The sequence below is a fragment of the Bos indicus genome, chromosome 26 (genome assembly GCF_029378745.1).
Source record: "Bos indicus isolate NIAB-ARS_2022 breed Sahiwal x Tharparkar chromosome 26, NIAB-ARS_B.indTharparkar_mat_pri_1.0, whole genome shotgun sequence".
Taxonomy (NCBI): Eukaryota; Metazoa; Chordata; class Mammalia; order Artiodactyla; family Bovidae; genus Bos; species Bos indicus.
The window spans coordinates 29,889,524-29,909,307 of NC_091785.1; the positions used below are offsets into that span (position 1 = coordinate 29,889,524).

The 19,784-nt window shown below is 47.2% G+C and overlaps 1 protein-coding gene across 6 annotated transcripts in view; it reads right to left on the reverse strand.

The window, feature by feature from the left end:
* Positions 1 to 13,831: 13,831 nt before the first annotated feature.
* XPNPEP1 (X-prolyl aminopeptidase 1) overlaps positions 13,832 to 19,784 on the reverse strand; it is a 51,898-nt gene continuing 45,945 nt past the window's right edge. For 5 of the 6 annotated variants that reach the window (XM_070780805.1, XM_070780804.1, XM_070780807.1 and 2 more), the window contains 3 exons: positions 18,978 to 19,054; positions 17,641 to 17,739; positions 13,832 to 14,396 (listed from right to left, as the gene is read on the reverse strand). In XM_070780805.1, the coding sequence (XP_070636906.1) occupies positions 14,268 to 14,396; positions 17,641 to 17,739; positions 18,978 to 19,054 (305 nt within the window). In that variant the 3' untranslated portion in view covers positions 13,832 to 14,267. Of the gene's footprint in view, positions 14,397 to 17,640; positions 17,740 to 18,977; positions 19,055 to 19,075; positions 19,434 to 19,784 lie in introns of those variants that run through there. The other variant, XM_070780808.1, reaches the window with a different exon arrangement.

Sequence of the window (19,784 nt, forward strand, 5' to 3'; positions counted from 1 at the left end):
CACCACAGTTCAAAAGCATCAATTCTTCCGCGCTCAGCCTTCTTCACAGTCCAACTCTCACATCCATACATAACCACAGGAAAAAACCATAGCCTTGACTAGACGAACCTTTGTTGGCAAAGTAATGTCTCTACTTTTGAATATGCTATCTAGGTTGTTCAAAGCTTTCCTTCCAAGGAGTAAGCGTCTTTTAATTTCATGGCTGCCGTCACCATCTGCAGTGATTTTGGAGCCCAGAAAAATAAAGTCTGACACTGTTTCCACTCTTTCCCCATCTATTTCCCATGAAGTGACGGGACCGGATGCCATGATCTTCGTTTTCTGAATGTTGAGCTTTAAGCAACTTTTTCACTCTCCTCTTTCACTTTCATCAAGAGGCTTTTTGAATCAATTACACTTCAATTAAAATAAATAAAGATACAGGAGGGGGGAAAAGAAAATCAAAAAGCAACATAAAATAAAAATGTCTTCTTATAAAACTACAAAAGAATCACGTGGGAAATGACAAATGTCCAGTTTAACCAACTCATCAGATTTGGAAAGATTAGAAACAAGAGATAAGCCTAGGAAGTTTGATGAAGCCAGATTATGTTGCGTCATAGAGGCCAAAAACCTATACTCGCGCCTTCTGTGTGCAAATAAATAGTTTACCTTGTAAAATGAAATGACCTTCTGGGAGAACAGCTATAAAGCTGACTTACTTTCCAGAATAATTTATTTCATAAGAAAAGCAAATATTTCTCCTATCTCCTGGTTTTCCATTTCCTCGTGAGAAAACAGGGTGGCTATAGTCATGCATTTAGCTGCCTGAGCCCCCACCTTGCATAAATAGGCCAGGTGACAAGCAAAACGTTCACCTTCAAGCTACATGCTATGATCTTTCTTTTAAGGTGAAATGTACTTGGAAACTGAAGAAAACAGTAAGTCTAATCTTCCCTTGTCATTAAATCAATAAAGAAATTAAAGACAACATTACTCGAAACTGTAGTTCTTAAAAGACATCACTTTTTTATTATTGTCATTATTATTATTGCTATTTCATTTTTCAGTGGCCACCAAGTATGAAGGTTTCTGAAGTTAAAGGCATAGCAAGATATAGAAAAGATATTGCTTTTGCCTGAGTTTCATGAAGCTGATGTCAATCTTTTATTTCATAAACTTCAGGCTGGTTATTGCTTTCAACACATGCTTTGGTGCATTAAATGTGGCTCTGAGAAGGATACAAATAAGAGAATCCCCAATGATACTCAGCAGGGGTGGGGGCGCTAAGGAAGAACCGACTTCCCTCCCACGCCCGGAGAATGGAATTCAAGAAAGGTCACAAAACAGCCAGACTTCGGGGATAAATCTGAGCTAAAGTGACTCAATGAACAACACAGAGGGACAGTTTTCACTGTTGTTTTTTTCCCAGGAAGAAGAGAAAGGACAAAGGATTTAATTGAGCCTCCAAAAGACATCTGACTGTGTGGAGGCTGAAGGGGCCCAGACCTCAGAGTCAGACGATCTGGAGTTTACCCCTATCTCAGCCCCTAAATAGCCCACCCCTCTGAGACTAGTTAGATCTGTGAGATGACAGCATTTGGCAGCAGTTAATCTCTAAAAACCCTTTCTGGCTTGAAATTTTAAGGCCCTAGTACATACCTCCATGGAGCAATCGTTCATATTTGGGAAATACTTTCCAAAACACCAGTGGCCTTGATACTAATCCCAGCCGTGAGAGGAATAAAGGGTTGAGCTGAGTGAACTGACGTTTAGCTAAGCTGAAGGACACACAGGTAGCTAAACAGCGACAGGTCTGGTCCTGGGCTGCAGGTCTCCTGGCTCCTAATCACGTGTCTCTTAATCCCATCCCACACTGCCTCTCAACAAAGAGAAGATGAGTCTTATTTAAAGGGAACATTCAAGCCAAACAGGGAAATGGTGCTTTTGAGTTGCTCAGGATGGATATCGGACCAAACTGTGAAAATGGAATGGGATTGTCCATCAGATCAGGATGAAGGGAATTTGCCCACTTCTGGGTATTTGCACAAAAGAATTGAAAATAGGTGCTCAAATCATCTATGAATGTCTTTAATATCAGAGGATATGAACAGGAAATCTGGATAATTTCTTCTCGGACTACAGGTTAAAAGACAAAGTCCTTAACTTCCCAAATGCCCCCAGTCTGGCCTTCTCTTGCATCCCTAGTCTAAGCTTCACTCTTCCCTTCACGCACCTGCCTACGCGTCCCTCTGCCACGCCCTTGCTCACACTAAACCCTCGGTCCAAAGCTGTATCCTTTTGTTCATCTAAACCCATCTCCATTGTTCCAAGTGTTCTCTGATTCTTCCAACTGTAACAATTTCTCTCTTTCTCCTAAACACTTGCCTCTTTCTCCTCTACAGACTCGACTTCTCTCCTTTATTCCTGAACCTGCCTTATTTCCCCTCTTAAATGGTACATTCCTTTAAGGCTAGAGGAATATGGACTTTCACAGACCATGGATTTAGGGATTCAAATCCATCTAAACTCGATCTCTGAGGTACCAGGAGCTGCTAAGTGTCATCTCAAATTGGATAATAAACAGCTCAATATATAGTACGTGCTCAAAAAGATTTGTTAAACATTATTTGGTTTTTTCATTTTATTTCAAAGCCACTTCAACACTTAAACCTTGTCTTCCATCTTTATTGGTTAATTTATTTTAAAACTGGCTTTTGGAGTAATATTAGCTAATATGAAACAAATTTGTAAAATAGCTGAGAACATCTGTGAACATTTTAGGGAATTTTCTTCTATAAAAGAAAAATAAGAACCTAAAGTCCAAGACCCAGGATCTTTCAGCCATCAGTTGTGTTATCACCAGGAGAAACTCAGCTTTTTTTCTTTTTTGGCTGTGCCCAGAGTTAATTGCAACATGAGTTGCAATTTAGTTGAGTTTCTTGACCAGGGACTGAACCCTGAGCCCCCTGCTTTGGGAGCATGGAGTCTTAGTCACTGGACAACAAGGGAAGCGCCAGGAGAACCTCAGGTTTGAAGATAGAATTTTTTCTATGACGTATTCTTAAAGCCCTCAGATGAAAATATGCTGAACTTGAAATATTTTCATTTCATTGCTTTAAGCCCGTATTCATTTAACTACCAAAACACACACCTAATCACGGCATATATTTAAAGCCGTGAAATATTTACAATGCAGTGCCTAAGGCAGATGATGTATAGTGTATTCATTCTACGCTTCAGTAAATTCTGGATACAAAGACTCAAACTGATGCTCTCAAGTGATTGTGTCAGTGCAAACAAGCTTCCCTTAAAAGACAGTTCTTCCCCACCAGAATTTGATTTCCATTCTGAAATACGGTCTTCTCTAGATACATCTTAGCTGACAAACAAAGCTAGGCTCTAGCTCTTTCCTACAGTCATCAGAGTCCATTCTGCCTTGTGATTGAAAATCTGAACAGCTAAGACTCTTCCCATTGCTCGTAACATTTAAGGGCTACCCCATCAAAGACTCTGCCTAGGTACATATCTGCTAATAAAAATTCTCCGTTGAATTTCCCAGAGTTCTGAACAACCCCCCACTACTTACCCAGACCTCTTGCTAAAACTTTTCTAAGGCAGGTTTTCCAGCTGCTTCACCTTCTTGGTCTGCCTTCTCTGACCGCTAGATCAAGGTGCTCAACAGGCTGGCTCAAGGTGGCTTTATCTCCCTAATCAGTCTACAAGCCCCGTAAGAATGGGGACCTTCATCATAATTGTGTCTATAATGCTCATACATCCTGGCATCTTGCATCACTTAATGTTAGACCTATCTTGTTTTGGGATGTAACTTGTGATTTAATTAAGCACTGCATGCCCAGCCCTTACAGAGCCTAGCTTGCAACATCCCCCAGAGACGGCAAAGAGCTTGCAGCTCTGGAATGGTATCCTCGGCTGAACTGAGCATTTATATGATCACCTGGCACTCCAGTTCACTGTGTCATTCTGCCTCCTACCATCCTGGCAGGCTTAGAAAACTGAGGCTCACATGACTTTCCCAAAGTCACTCAGTCAATAATGAGGAGGATCCAGGATTTAAACCCAAGTCACTCTGACAAGCAAGCCTGTGATTGTGGTCACTAGGCCATGATGTAGGCAGATAAGGAAACAGAGACTCAGAGAGGTCTCATAGCTGGGATGGGAATTGTCCCTCCGACCAATGAGGAAACAGATCCAACTGCCCCCTCCCAGGGTCCCACTTCCTGCCAGCCAGTCCCCCATGTCCCTGCCTCTGGTCTCTGTGCAAACCCTCTGTTCTGCAGAGGCTCCTGGTTACCCACGAGGTAAGCCTTTCCCACTCTGCAGCCTTTCAGAACTCATCAGTTCTCTTGGGTGCTGCCTCAGCTGCCCAAGAGTATGTGATGGGCTTCTCTGAGAATGTTCTTAAGTCGTGTGTGTGTGCGTGTGTGTGGTGCACATACATGCACGCAGGTGCACGTGTTCTTTCCCCAACAGCTTTCTGTCCCCTTGAGGCAGAGAGACTAGGATGGTCTTCACAGCACTGACCTTGGAGCCTGCACACAGGCCCTGCACATAGTGGCATTAAACCGCTTCTGTCCTGGACACGCCGAGGGAGACAGCAGGGCTAATGACTACAGGCAGGAGATAAGAAGACACAGGAACAGTGGCAGGTGACCTGTTGTGGATAAATTATATTCAGACAAAATGCAGAGTAAGAAGTGCAGTAGCCATCGGAGAGATTCGGAGTTCTAGAGAAAACTTCCTCTTTGGGTTATAATAATAATCCGGGCAGGCTACAAGGAGAGGGTGACATTTCCTCTGGGCTTTGAAGGATGGTAGAAGTTGGGCATCTGGGAGGGTATGGGTGTCTCAGAGGCCAGCGGGGACAAATCTCTGAGGTGGGTATCACAGGGAGGATGTGAGAGAGAAAGATCAAGTCCATTGAGCTGGTTCATCCGGCACAGGCAGGGCACAGCAGTGGAATGAAGTTGGTTAGGCAGGTGGGGTCCAGGTGGTGAAGCCAAAACAGCTACACTGGAGATTTGAGATCTAGTCTGTGGACCGTAGGAGGTTTTAGAGCGGAAGAGTGATGCAATCGAAAATGTGCTTCAGAAAATATTCAATTGCTATTCACATGGAAAAAGGACTGGAAAGGGAGGGGACTTGCAGCAGAGATATGGGTATGAATAGGTCAAGAAGAAACAAGGCTCTGGAACAGTTAGGGCAGCAGCAGTGGGAAGGGAGAGGAGAGGGTTTTGGGGGGCCCCAGGAGCAGAATGGATAAGATGGGGTAAGGGAGAGGAGGGAACCATCGGGACCCCTGAGAGGCTGGGACTAGCACAGCACTGATGGGATGTTCACTAGTGGTAGGCACTCGGCGCAAGTCTCAGCCCACAGGATCCTCACTACCCGCTAGAGGGAGGCTGCCCATTTCACAGGCGTGGTCACTGAGACACCAAGAGGTTAAACAATGTGCCCGAGCACACTCAGCTGGTGAAACGCCACTAGGATTCGAACTGGAACATCTGTTGCCACAGCCAACACTCTTCATAACAAGACTGGACTGAATCACAGAAATTGGGATGCTGAGAACTCAAGCAAGTTAGGGCAGGAGAGGCTGAAAAGCCAGAGAAGAACCTAGAAAGCCTCAGAGAGCTGGAGGAGCCCCTGGGGAGTCCAGGCGTCGAGGGAGGAGGGAGCTTCAGGAAGCTACTTACCAAGCACTTACCTCATGCCCAGAGCCACACCAGCTACTTTAAGCACTTCCCTCTCTGAAGCCAGCAGCTGCCCTATGAAGTAGGTAACTCTTGTTCCTCTGATTTCTGATAAAAACACTGAAGCTCAGGGTTTGTGTATAGATGAGGTTCTGGGATTTAAAGTCACACCTGTTTTTTATCAAAGCCTGAGCTCTTAATCAACACTTGGCCAAAACTGACACAAAGTTAACACAAACGAGCAAAAGAGGCCACTGTACATGACTACCAAGAGGCAGTGTGGCCAGAGAGCTCAGCACCCACGTCAGAGCGCTGCCGCGAGGGCGACACGGGGCGCTAGTCCTAACCGTGCTACGAGAACGCGGGCGAGAGGGGACCGTCCCAGGCAACCTACGCGTGTGTTCATCTGGCTCAAAGGACGCTGGCTTTAAAAAACAAATTAATTAAACAACAAAGCAAAATGGTAGTGAGGGTGGAGTCAGTTAACAGTGAGTGGAAGAGAAATAGGGGCATGAGGAGCCGGAAAGAGTGCAGAGGGCTGCAGCGTCCTCAGAGTCTGAAAACATTGAAAATAACTTGCGAGGCAGCAGGACCTGCCGTCTGTGACCGGGGACACTGTCCATCCTGTCCTTGTACAGGGCCCAGCACAGGCACTTCCCACGTACATACTGATTCATTAATCAGGACCAGGAAAGGGGTTGTTTGTTGGAGAGAAAAATACCGAATATATTTGTAGTCAGAAGGATACGACTCTATGGGGGGAAAGAGATAAAACATGCAAATACAAAATAATTCAGTAACAATTTGATTATCATAAATTAATAATACCCTCAAGTGTATAAGTGGGCAAAGAATTTGCCTTGAAAAGGAGAAGTTTCTTCTCTTAAGAAATAAATAAAATGAAGCTGCTGTGAGCAAAGGACTTGCCGATGGAAGCAGACAGCTCTTCAGCAGGGGAACTGAAGAGCCTCAGGGTAAGGACAGCTCCCGTGGTGAGGGTATCAGCAACACCCACTCCACACTTCAACCATCAACTGAGCCCCACCAGGTGAGCCTCTTCACCTTCCTTGAGCCCCACCCACCACCCCAGACAGCCAGGACCCATCCTGCACTAGCGCAGCCTTCAGCTCCATGGTTCCTGAAAAACAAGGAAGCCGGAAGCAGCGAGGGGTCCCGGAGCTAAGCTTCAAGCTGCAGACTCACTTTGGCCAGTGACTTGCTTTGTCACCCAGAATGGGTGCCTCCCTTCTCAGGAGCTCCGTTTCCTCCTCTATCAAACATGGAGGTTGAACTTGATCAGTGGGTCCCAAAGAACTAAAGACTCAGGGTAGGCAATGATGAAGCATGTGTTTTTAACACTTAATTCCTGTATAAGGCATACAAAAAAGTACAAGTTTTATAAGTACAGAGTTCTCTGGATTTTCACAAACTGGACATGCTATGAAACCAGCACCCAGATGAGGAAGCAGAGCATCACCAGCAGCTTTAGAGCCTTTCATGCTCCCTTCCAGTTACTTACCCCCAAGCCCAGGTAACCAGATCTGGCCACATAGACCAGCCTTACCTGTGTCTCCTGGAGGGAGCCTCACCTGTGCTCATCCTTTCTCTATGTGACTCCTGGGGGGTGCCCTATTTTGTGCCTGGTTTCTTCCATTTAGCATCTTCCATGGTTCTGTGTGTAATAAGGATGTTTGCAACAAAACAATCCCCCGAAATGAAAAAAAAAAAAGTGAAGCCAATATCATAAGTTTTACCATGAGTTAAAATGTGTTTACGTTAACTGTCCTCTATTCTGAGATGATGTTTGCATATCTATTTTGTAATAGTGTCCTGGAAGTTTGGTTGGTTTTTGTTTTGTTTAATGGTTGGTATATTGGGGTTTGTCTCTGTTTAGCAAATTCTCTCTTTACATTATGTTGGCTTGAAATTTGACTGGGCCAGGATGGTGGGCCCTGCTGGTCTGAGCTCCAGGGTTCTGGGCCCTGTGATGTACTGGGCAGAGTTTCAAGTCTCAGCTTTCTGATTGGAACCCCCTCTGATGACTGATTCTGAAAGGAGAGAAGTCCACAGATTTTCAGCTGTGCCTGGGAAGCTGCAGAACTAAAACGTCTGACTTTTCTCGGAAGGAGACAGAAATTGGGGAAGGGATTTGTAGCCTCCATGTAGTGGGTCCACACAGTGACCCATAAACAATAGCTTCAAATTCTCTTTTTAAAAAAGACTGCTGTTCAGTTGATAAGTCATGTCCAATTCTTTGCAACCCCATGGACTGCAGCAACCCCAGGCCTCCCTGTCCTTCACTATCTCCTGGAGTTCACTCAAATTCATGTCAGTCCTTATAAGAACTTTGAAACAGTATGCCTCCATTTCTTTCTTAGTCCTTCATGCTGTTGTTTTATATTTTAACAACTTCAGTCAGTTCAGTTCAGTTGCTCAGTCATGTCCAACTCTTTGCGACCCCATAGACTGCAGCACACCAGGCTTCCCTGTCCATTACCAACTCCCAAAGTTGATCAAACTCATGACCATTGAGTCAGTGATGCCATCCAACCATCTCATCCTGTCGTCCCCTTCTCCTCCTACCTTCAATCTTTCCCAGCATCAGGGTCTTTTCCAATGAGTTGGCTCTTAGCATCAGGTGGCCAAAGTATTGGAGTTTCAGCTTCGCATCAGTCCTTCCAATGAATATCCGGGACTGATTTCCTTTAGGATTCACTATATAAACCATACTCTCCTCAGCTTTTATACCAAGTACATCTCCTCTAAGCAGTACATAAAGGTACCAGTTTTCAACATCTTACCAATATGTTGGAACTATCATATCTAAAATTTTATGTCAACGTAAGTGAAGTGAAGTTGCTCGGTCGTGTCTGACTCTTTGCGACCCCATGGACTGTAGCTACCAGGCTCCTCAGTCCATGGAATTTTCCAGGCAAGAGTACTGGAATGGGTTGCCATTTCCTTCTCCAGGGGATCTTCCCAACCCAGGGACTGAACCAGGGTCTCCTGCATTGTAGGCAGACGCATTACCGTCTGAGCCACCAGGGAAGCCTCAGTTATGTCAATGTGGTATTTATGAAATAATATCTCATGATTATTCTTCATTTCCCAGACAAAATGTTTGGGATAGAGCATCTTTTCATTCCTGTTCAGTCGTTAAGTCGTGTCCAACTCTTTGTGACCCCATGAACTGCCGCACTCCAGACTCCCCTGTCCTTCACTATCTCCTGGAGTTTGCTCAGACTCATGTCCACTGAGTCAGTGATACTATCTAGCCATCTCATCCTCTGCCATCCCCTTCTTCTCCTGCCTTCAGTCTTTCCCAGCATCAGGATCTTTTCCAATGAGTTGGCTCTTCGCTTCAGGTGGCCTAAGTATTGGAGCTTCAGCTTCAGCATCAGTCCTTCCAATGAATATTCAGGATTGATTTCCTTTAGGATTGACTGGTTTGATTTCCTTGCAGTCCAAGGGATTCTGAAGAAAGACTAGATGAGGTTTCTTCAGGCAAGGAAAAAGTTTGTAACCCACTCACAGGACAGGACCAGAAAACAGAGCAAGAAAGCATCAATTCAAGTCTGATAGTCCTCAGCCCAGGGTTTCAGGGAAGAGGAGGATGGGCCAGGGGCTGTGTCCTCAGGCCCTCAGAGCCAAAGCAGGACTTTGAAGAGATGGCAGTGCCTTGTGACAGGCACTCAGGTTTAAAAAAAAAAAAAAAAAAGACATTGCACTGACTTCTGGGGCAGAAGGTAAGAAAATGGTCCGGGCTGCTATAAACATACCATTTGTGGTGCAGTTGAGCCTGTCTGTACCAGCATCCAGAGAAGGCAATGGCACCCCACTCCAGTACTCTTGCCTGGAAAATCCCATGGACAGAGGAGCCTGGTAGGCTGCAGTCCATGGGGTTGCTAACAGTTGGACATGACTGAGCGACTTCACTTTCACTTTTTACTTTCATGCATTGGAAAAGGAAATGGCAACCCACTCCAGTGTTCTTGCCTGGAGAATCCCAGGGATGGGGGAGCCTGGTGGGCTGCCGTCTATGGGGTCGCACAGAGTCGGACACGACTGAAGTGACTTAGCAGCAGCAGCAGCATACCAGCATCCATTCAACATGCACCCTATGGAGAAACCTCAAAAGAAAAACTCATCTCCTCCCCGCCCCTGAAGGAGCCATGGAGGCAAACGGACAAACATGAAACTAAAAAAAGTAAGAAAATCCCAGTGTTCCCAGGTCTCAAAAAATAACTGTCTGGTGAGACGATGGTGTCTGTGATGGAATCTTCCATCAAGATCGATTCAAGGAGAACTTCCTTCCCTAAATGTGTGCAGTTACAGAGGCATCTGCATCTCCCCACCCCTACCATCATGGTCCAACCCATTAGCTCTAATTTTACCCACCTGGTCACTGTTAGGTTTTAACATAATTATTGCTAAATCAGCACAGATACAAAACACGTGAAAGAAATTTGAGGCTTAATAAACAATGACAAACACCCTGTAACCACAGCCCTGTGTTACTCCATTTCTTCTTCTCCAAAATGTTGCTGCAAAAGCTAATGACAATCTCATATATTTTCTACTGTGTGACTGGATCATTCATTTGACTACTAAAGAATTCATTTTCCTTTAAGGTAGAATAATTTTTCTGATGGTTATTTTGGGGTTCTCGAGTCCATTGAGCACCCCTTCATAATTTCCTTCAGTGTCCTTCGGCACAGCTGCTGACAACACACTGGCTACCCTGCACTGACTCAGTTTAAGAAGGTGAAAAACTCAGGACGTGGATGATTGTTGACAGTTGCACAACAATGTGAATATACTTAGTGCCACTGAAATGTACAGTTAAATATGCTTAAAACTGTTTTATAATATATGACTTTTACTACAATTAAAAAAAATTTTTTTTTAAGTTTGTAGGGATACATGTCCCATATACTTGGTATAAATCTCATCCACGAGTTTTAGTGTGCTATCCCAGCTTCTCTGTGTTTTTAGGGAATGATTTGAAGAGATTCAAAACCTCTGACACAACAGCCATCACCTTGCCAGAATCTGAATTTTTGTTTTCAAATTCTGATCCTATGAGTTTCTCATTCTTTGCACTCCATCTGCTTTCAGGAACCAGCCGCCACAGTACTGGCATTAAAATTACCAAGCACCCCTCCTGTCTTCTCCCAGCCCTCTGATTCCCCGCTTCTGTCTCTCCCTAGGAGCCAGCAGGGCTCAAGCTGAAAGGTGTCACCAAAGGCAGCCTGTGAGTCTTTGTGTCATTGTTGGTATAAATCCCCAGCTGCCAGGAAAAACCAAGGGCAAGCCCTCGCTCTCAGCTTGTGAGTACATGAATACCTGCTCCAACCTGACAATAAATGGTTGTTACTGCGGGGTGGCTAAATGCTGGCACCAGCCTTTAGGCTGGATAGGTGCTGAGAGTGAGGATGGTGGGGTGGGCTCCTCTCACAGCATAAGCAACACAGATTTTTTTTTTTTGGCTGAACCGGGTCTTCGTCGTGATGCTCAGGCTTCTCACTGCGGTGGCTTCCTTTGTTGCAGGGCACAGACTCTAGGGCGCACTAGATCAATAGCTGTGCAGGAGCTTAGTTCCTCCACGGCATGTGGGGTCTTCCTGGACCAGGGATCAAACCCACGTCCCTGGCACTGGCGGGCAGATGCCTAACCACTGGGCCACCAGGGAAGCCCCCCAGATGGATTTTTAACCAGAGGGTGAGCCAGCTTCCAAAAGGCAGCCTCTGGGCTATTCACAGCAGAGGCCCCGTATCATAGCCATTTTTGAATCCCATCTTGTACCTAAAACTTCAAGAGACAGTAAAGGAAACAAGACAAAGACACAGAAGAGCAGCTTCCCTGAAAATTTTCCACAAATTTAGCACAATGCCTGCTTTGCAGCCAAACTTTTGTTTATCATTTAAAGTGAGGAACAGTGATTCATTTGATCCTCATTTTTAACTCCCCATCGTCTCCTCTGAGCTCTTGCACATCACAGTTTTATTTTGGTCCTCGGTCTTTTTGGGGCCATCTTGCCTAGTTTATGTCTCTTGAACTTCATGCCAAGACACGCAGGTCCGGGCAGGAAGCTCTTGGCACCAGGGAATTTTTGTTTCTTGGGCTTGAGCCAATTAAATCAAACTCTGCTCTGAGGCTGCCTTGGGAAGTGACAGGCTTAACAGCCTGGTGAACGAACAGTGGAGTTGCCGTCACAGTTGAGTTACAGTCTGTTTAAACTCCACAACAGCTGCAGTTCACAGCTCCCATTTCCTGAGAAAGGGTAAGTTTCACATGTCACAGAGGAGAAGATGGTCTGGGTGCTCAAGGGGGTAGGGGTGTGGCTCCAACTTTCAGGTGGATGAGAGGGTGATTAGTAAGTTCTATCATCAGAGGGAAAACGCCTGTTTTAAGTCTAATCTTATGGAACATATTAGAAATATGAGCAAGAGTGAACCAAAGGCATTCAAGGATTGATCTCTGGCTGATCAAAATATATCCTGTCACTGTGTGGCACTGCTTCTGTGTTTTCCTAGCTTTGTTACAAATATAGCCCGAGAACTGGCTGTCTATCTTGCTTCCTCCCACACAGCAAATTGGAATCAATGATCCTTGAGAGGAAAGAAGGCAGGAGGGGTGGTGTAAATGTTGACAAGTCCATTCGTAGGTATTCTGGCAATTTAGGTTCACCCTCTCAGTCAAGTTTGCTTTGCTGCCACCCTGGTTCAATACAGATTGAAGTGAATGTGTTAGTTGCTCAGTCGTGTCCAACTCTTTGTGACCCCACGAACTGTAGCCCACCAGGCTCCTCTGTCCATGGAATTCTTCAGGCAAGAGTACAGGAGTGGGTAGCCATTCCCTTCTCCAGGGGATCTTCCCAACCCAGGGATGGAACCTGGGTCTCCTGCATTGCAGGCAGATTCTTTACCATCTGAGCCACCAGGGAAGCCCTAGTAAATACAGATTAGTTCGTTTTCTGCTCCCCAGCTGGAGAAAGTAATGGGCACTGGCCCGTGCCAGCCATGCTTTGGTGAAAAGCCAACATATGCTTCTACTTACCTCTCACAAATCAAAGATGATTTGATTTACCGCCCAAATCAAAGATGTAATTTAAGATTCAATGAGACTGGTTTTAAAAAGATACAGCCATGCAACAGAATAGTCTACAGTCATTAAAAACAACTGGATCTATGTGTACCAATATGGAAAAATAACTTGGATATATTGCCAAGTTAAAAAAGGAAATTGCATATGTATAGAATGGCCCGATGTCTGTACATGATGTGCATGTGTGCAAAAATATTCTTTTATCTGTGCACACACATTCTACATACTACTGAATACTAAATACAAAGAAAGAAACTGGCAAAAAATATGCTGCAAATAGTGGTTATACGTACAGGGTATGTCTTGGGTTCCTAAAGAAGCAGACCCAAAGACAAGGATTTGCATGGAAATGGCCTCTTGGGAGATGACTCCAGGAAACACTGGGGGGAGAAAAGGAAAATGAGTCCCAGGAGGGAAGGAAGAAAATAAAGGGTGCGTCACTGAACAAGATCCCACGTCAGCAAGAAGGGCTCAGTCCCGCTGAGAAACCCCAGTAGACAGCGTAGACCACACCTCGGACACCCCGGCTAAGGGCTGAGGGGTTCATTTTCCCAACCCAGTCCTCACAGTCTGAGGCCTCAGAATCATAAGCTCTGCCAGCCTTTCAGGCTGCCCCACGTGTGCAAGTCCAGGGAAGGCCCAAGGACAGGAAGTCGCAGGCACCAGCCAAAGACCACTTCCTACAAACAGTGAGACAATGGGACTTCCAAACTGTCCACTGTAGACTGGATCACAGAAGGCTGTCACTGTAGACATGGTTTTTTGGTGGTTTTTTTTTTTTTTTTGGTATATCAATGACATTTTAAAACCAGAGGCAAGGAAGGAAAATAAAAATACTCAACAAAAACATTGGGCTTTTAGAGAAAAGAAAAAGAAGCTGAAAATTAAGTCAGAAGAGATAGAGGGAGGCCAGGGATGTCTCCCCAAAAGGCACCCCCGCCCCCGACCTAGAACATGTGCCCTAAAGAGGAGCCTACCCCACACACAGTAGAGTATACGGTGCCAGGAGGACAGAAACAGCGGAGACGAAGCCCATTCTGACATTTTAATCTCAGGTCATAAATACAGTCTCGTGTGCATGAAGGGGATCATGAATGAGGGACTAGCACCGGGAACGTGGCCGTCGCAGAGCCCTGCCTGCTTCACCAGCGCCGGCCGGAGGGCTCCCTGTGGCCGCTCAGGGCGCCCACCCGATCGAGCGCTCAGCTTATAGGTACCCTCCTTCTGGGACAGCAACTTATTCTTGGCTCATTCAATTAAAAAAAAAATCATAAAAGATTGAGTGTCTGCAAGAAAATATCAAAGAGGATAAGAACATTCTCATTTCTTCTCAGAGTCTAAAAGTAAAAAGGGGCAGTAAGGAAGAAGGAGGGGACATGGGGGAGATGTCAGGGGTGTGCCGGGCTTCTTCCTTTCCCCAGAGCATTTTTGTTTGGTTCTTTGTTTTTTATAAAAACCAAGGAGGTATTAAGGCTGTTTGGAGATGGGCTGCGTCTCTCTGATGAGCCACTCGAGGGCTTCCTGGCGGCCCTGCTTTTGCAGCTCCTTCCCGATCACGTCCCTGCAGGTCAGGTGGTAGCTGTTGAGCCAGTCACACTGCAAGAGGGAGGGAAGACAGACGCATTTTCACCATCACACCTGCACCAAAGCCTGCCCATCGAGCAGCGGGGCCCCACATGCAGAGCTCACAGGTTGAGAGTAAAGGAGCACAGGACCCTCTCTCCCTGCCCAGGGACAGCGATTTCCTTGTGTTCTGCCTCCCTGGAAACAGACAGGATGAGCCACAGGGCTGATGGTGAAAACGTTCCCAGAACCGTCTGCCGCACACGGGCTTCAGTGACTCTGGGGGAACGGTGAAAGCCTGATGGCAGGCTGTGGCTCTGGGCTCCCCTGAGTGCAGGGAGACTTGCAACCAGAGTTCCCTTCAATAGCCCCCCTGCCTGGAAGCCACGATGAGAGAGAGAGGGGCAGGGCTTCTCGTGGCTCCTGCACCCACCCTTACTGCCTCAACCGCTGTGAAGACACATCTGAGGCTGTCCTACCGAGGCACTGAATTTCCTATTCTGTATCCACCTACAAAGCTGAATAAAGGAGGATCAGCTAGGTCCATGACAGTCTCGCCAGTGTGGCCATCCAGATGCACCCAAAGCCTCTGGTGGTCAAGGGCTGTGCTGCAGAGTGGGGTGGGGAGTAAGCCTGACTTTCAGACGCTCAAGTGAATAGGACCACCACACCAGGAGATAAAAAAGGAGGCAAAAAGGAAGGACTTGGGGGATGTGTGTGTGGGGGGGGCAGTGTTGACGTGCTGGACCTGATGACAGAGGCTGTGCATGTGTAAAAGGTTAGATCTCCTCCTCATGAGGAGGGAGGGAGGCTGAAGTATGGAAGAAAGCAAGTTCTACCTAGAGCAGAACCCACTCTCTACTGTCCATGAAGGGGGCCTGCCCACTTCACATTAGACAGATGGCATGATGCTGCCAATGGCTTTGACCCAATTGGGACTCCAATTCCCACTGATAAGAGTTACTAGTCTGTCTGGGAGGTGGGGGCCTTGGGGGGGGTGTGGTACCAAAAACAAGCAAGCTGCTACATGTCACCAGCAAGGCCAGGCAGGGGTGTAAGGCAGCTCAACAGTGCAAGAGACAGGAGCAATGAGGGGCCACAGAGAAACTCCCAAGACCCTTTTGGTTGGGGGAAAAGGGGACCCCCATCAGAAGCCAAAGCATCACCACAAAGGCCCTGGCAGCCTGCAGCACCCACTCGTGTCCAAAGTCCTCTGCTGCCACCTGGTGACAGATGGATGGGAATGCAGCCCCAACCCCAAAACTGCCAAGACTGTGAGGCAGTAAAGGGCAAGGACTGCGAGTTTCAAAGCCCAGTGGGCAGTATCTTGTTGTGGGGTATCTCTATGCTTAAAGACAGAATGAAGTCCCAGATTTACTGAGTGGTATATGGGAAATGAACCCTTTTTCTACAAGAGATAATAAATGTACTCTGCTTGGTTATATTAAATACTGTCCTCTACTTGTTATTTGTGGAAACTTGCTAATGATTCCAAGGTAAGAAGATATTCCCTGTCCTACAAAAACTGACTGACTAAAAGAATAGTTCAGTGATTTGAGTCCATAAGATATAGTCATGAACACTGGACCAGACAGAGTGTACTAGTCTTTGCCAATGTCATGGGGGAGTCACAGGGTAACAAAACTCTCCCTCAAGGAAAAGCTGGCCTCGCTTAACTTTCCTCATGCGCTGTTTCCCTGGATAAAATGGAAAGTCACATGGGAGAAATGTCTCCTGACCGGTACAACTCACATGGACAGCAAGGCCTCTCCAACCCGGGATTACTTGGCAGACGACACAGCCTTCAGCATCCAAGAGTGCAAAGCAGCTTCTTAGTGGAGACTCTTTTGCTAAGACCCTGGAAGCTGCATTTGGGGGCCATGAGAAGAGACTGGTTCCTTGGGGCTGAGGGTTGTAAGCAGGGGGGCTCCCATGCTCACTTCTGCGTTCTCATCCGCTCCCACCTAGGCTACCCCTGCGGGGACCAGGGAAGAGCCCCGGGACCACAGGAGAGAGTCTTCCTGCTGAACAGACACAGCTGGTGCTGCTTCCTGTTCCATATCCATCTCCGACCTGAATGAATAAAGCAGCCTCAGGGGCCTGTGTCAGTCCTGTGAGCAGGAAAGTTTGGCTGAACTAAGGGCACTGAAGGTCAAGAAGAAGTGCCCACACACAGAGGGCATCAGACTGAGAAGTGGATGACCTTCCTGTCAGCCATCTGTGAACTGGATGAGGCAGAAGAAGGGGCCTCTGGTGGACAGAACCCCATCCCACAGGCCTGTAGCAGGGGCTCCTCAGCCCGCAGAGGCACCTTCCTCTGGTGCCAAGAACAAGACCCACGTGGGGCTCCACTGAGGATACAGTCCCATCTCACAGCCCCTGGGATGAGGCCAGCAGCTGCCCCTGGTAACAAACACCTCTTATTCCCACCACGCTGGCCTGCCTTTGGCTCCTGCTAGGCTGCTTTTTGCTGGGCTTCCAGCCACCTGCTTTGCTCTGGAATTGGTATCCTTTTGGCTTCTATCTTCCTGGCTCAAGCCTGATCACTTCACAGCAGATAGCTGGAGTGATGGTGTTTCTACCATTTTTGACCCTCATCCCTACTCTGACCTTGATCGCCTGCCTGACCCTTCCAGTCTGCCTACAGAATTCTGGATCTGAGCCTGGGGACCCACCCGAGGGTCTGAAGGGGTTTCAAGACCTATCACCCTCTGAGCTTGACAGGTGAGCACGGCCATGCTTCTGCTCTGTGAAGGGTTTCAGAGCCCAGAGCAACCACCCACCTCCTCGTCTGTGTGAAAACCACGCATATGATCATAGACTGTGCTTCTCAGTTCCTTAGTGTTTCAAGCAACACGAGGAAACAATCTGGTGTGTGCAACAGCCAACAGTCCTCCTGCCCACCTGGCTTTTTGTGGGAAGACACATGGTCCATGTTTGCTAAACATGCCTCCCAGCAGTTATGGCTCCTGCCCTCCCGAGAGGCAAGAGCACGCTGTTCATTCCCACCTATGAACACTACAGCCTCCAAGGGGGGGCAAACGGCTGCTACCTACCTCGAAAGCCAACAACTACAGGAAAAGCACCTACAGTCCTTGGGGAACCTAGGATGTTCCAACTCAACCGGCCTAGACTCTGACTTCAAAGTGAGGATGGAGGGGAGGACACAGGGCAGAGAGGACTTAAAAGTGAGGATGGACGGGAGGACTCAGGGCGGTTCTCCACCCCCGACCCCACACACACACTTCTGCCCCCTGCCCCAGGAGTCCCTTGTTACCTCTTTGTCTGTTAGAGAATCCACATCTATCATTTTGGTCTGTATTGGAACCAAAGTCAGAGGTTCAAAGGTCAGGCTTCCCCGGTTGTTGAAGTTATACTATGGGAAAGGGAAGACAATAGGAGCGTTTATTCCTCTTCATCACGATGATCCACCCTGAGGTCACCCACCCAAGACATGACCACCCCTCAGCCAGGTGTAGCAAGAAATCAAGAGTGGTTAGCCGGTCACCATTTCTAACAGATGAAGGAGACAAGAACAGGGCAGGGCCACTTTCCAAGCGCTGCTCCGCTGTGCAGACCACAGCCTGCGCCTTCAGGAAAGCCCAGACTGAGTGCTGAAGACCTGGTCAGCAGGTGCACAAGGCTCCTGTCTGCTGTGATGGGAGAAGGCATCGGGGTGGGGGGGGGGCGGCGGGGCATCTAGAAGCAGGCGCATCTCTGGTTTGCTTCTCAAGCCTCTGCTAAGCCATAAGCCCCCAGTAGATCTTTTTTTTTTTTTTTAACATCAAGTACGCGGCCTGCCTTGCCCCAGCCAGGCCCCTCAGGTGACGTTAAGAGGTCCGTCCAGTGCACGAGGCATGGAACAGCAGGGCACATGGGCCATGCTGGGTCTCCCTTCCTGGCAGGGCCTGTGGGATGGGGAGAGGCGAGGCTGCACCAGAGATGCCAGTGTGCAGGCAGAGAGCAGACCCCAGTGGCCAGCCTCCCTGCAGGCCTAGGAAGTCACTTCCCTCCAACCGTGGAGGAGGAGCAAACAGGTCTTGGAGGTAAAGCCCAGCACCTAAAACCTGCCTCCTCTTGGTACTGTGATGGGGAGACGGCACCACACCTGTCTTATCGCCTATCTGTGGTACCTGACCCAGCGGCTAGCTCAGGCGTCCTCAGTTTTACCTGGTAACAACCATCTGGGGCATTTGTTGAAAATAGTTTCCTGGTCCCAGTCATGGAGGTTCAGTTTCAACATCTGGAGGGAGCTTTTAAACAAGCACCCTCCACCCTTGCTCCCCCGACGCCCACACACACACACAGTGAAGGTTTCATGATGAGACCGTGCCTCCAGTAAACTCAGAGCCCCACGTTACATGAAGCAGGGGCCTGCCTGAGGCTCCCTGAGGTCCCGTTCAGGGTCCCTGTTCAGGGTCCCCGTTCACTCAGGATTTTCTTTCTAGCTTTGCAGAAGAGAACGAATTCCAGGAAAGACCCCAATACCAAGGGAAGGAAACTCCATTTTGGCCCCAGAATGGCATGCTCTTGGTTTGAAGGACAAAAGCCTTCATCTTCCCCCATGAAGGAATAAGGGAATTTTTAAAACAAAATAAATACATCATTACTCACCTTGGTCTTAACAGGCACCACCAGGACAACATTCTCAATGCGAATTCCAAAAGCCCCATCTTCATAATACCCTGGCTCTAAAACAAACCAAACCCCTGAATGAGGAGCAGCCCGCGATGAAGACATGCAGAGAAGCTCTCACTGCTGGGCAGACCACACTTCGAAGGAGAACAGAGGAAGGGCCACTCAATCCAGTGCAAGAGCCCAGATACACCCCTTTCCATGAGGCATTTTTATCTAGAAGTCCAGAGACAGAAAGGCTTGGAATTCCTGAGAACTGGCTGCAGGGTAGGGAGTAAAATAACAGAAAATCGGCCAAACGAAGTATGGGGCAGAGCCGTAAGACACAATGATGCAGGTGTTAAAAGACATTCACCAAGATTTGGTAACGATATAGGGACATATTAGGTAAGAAAGCAGAATACAGACCATATGTCCAGTGTAATTTCAATGATACTAAAAAAGGTATGCACATATATAAAGAAACAAGAAGTTAACATATACAAATGTTAAGTCATGTTTCCCCTGAATTACAAATTGGATTACAAATAATTTCCATTTTCTTCTTTATATCATTCCACAGTCTCACATTTTCTAAAATGAATATTTATTACTTTTATAATTAGCAAATGTGGTTGTTGTCTAATTCAAGGTGACGGGAAGTCAAAGTGTTAGTCGCTCAGTTGGGTCTGACTCTTTGTGACCCCGTGGACTGTAGCCCACCAGACTCCTCTGTTCATGGAATTCTCCAAGCAAGAATCCTGGAGAGGGTTGCTATTCTCTTCTCCAGGGCATCTTCCCGACTGC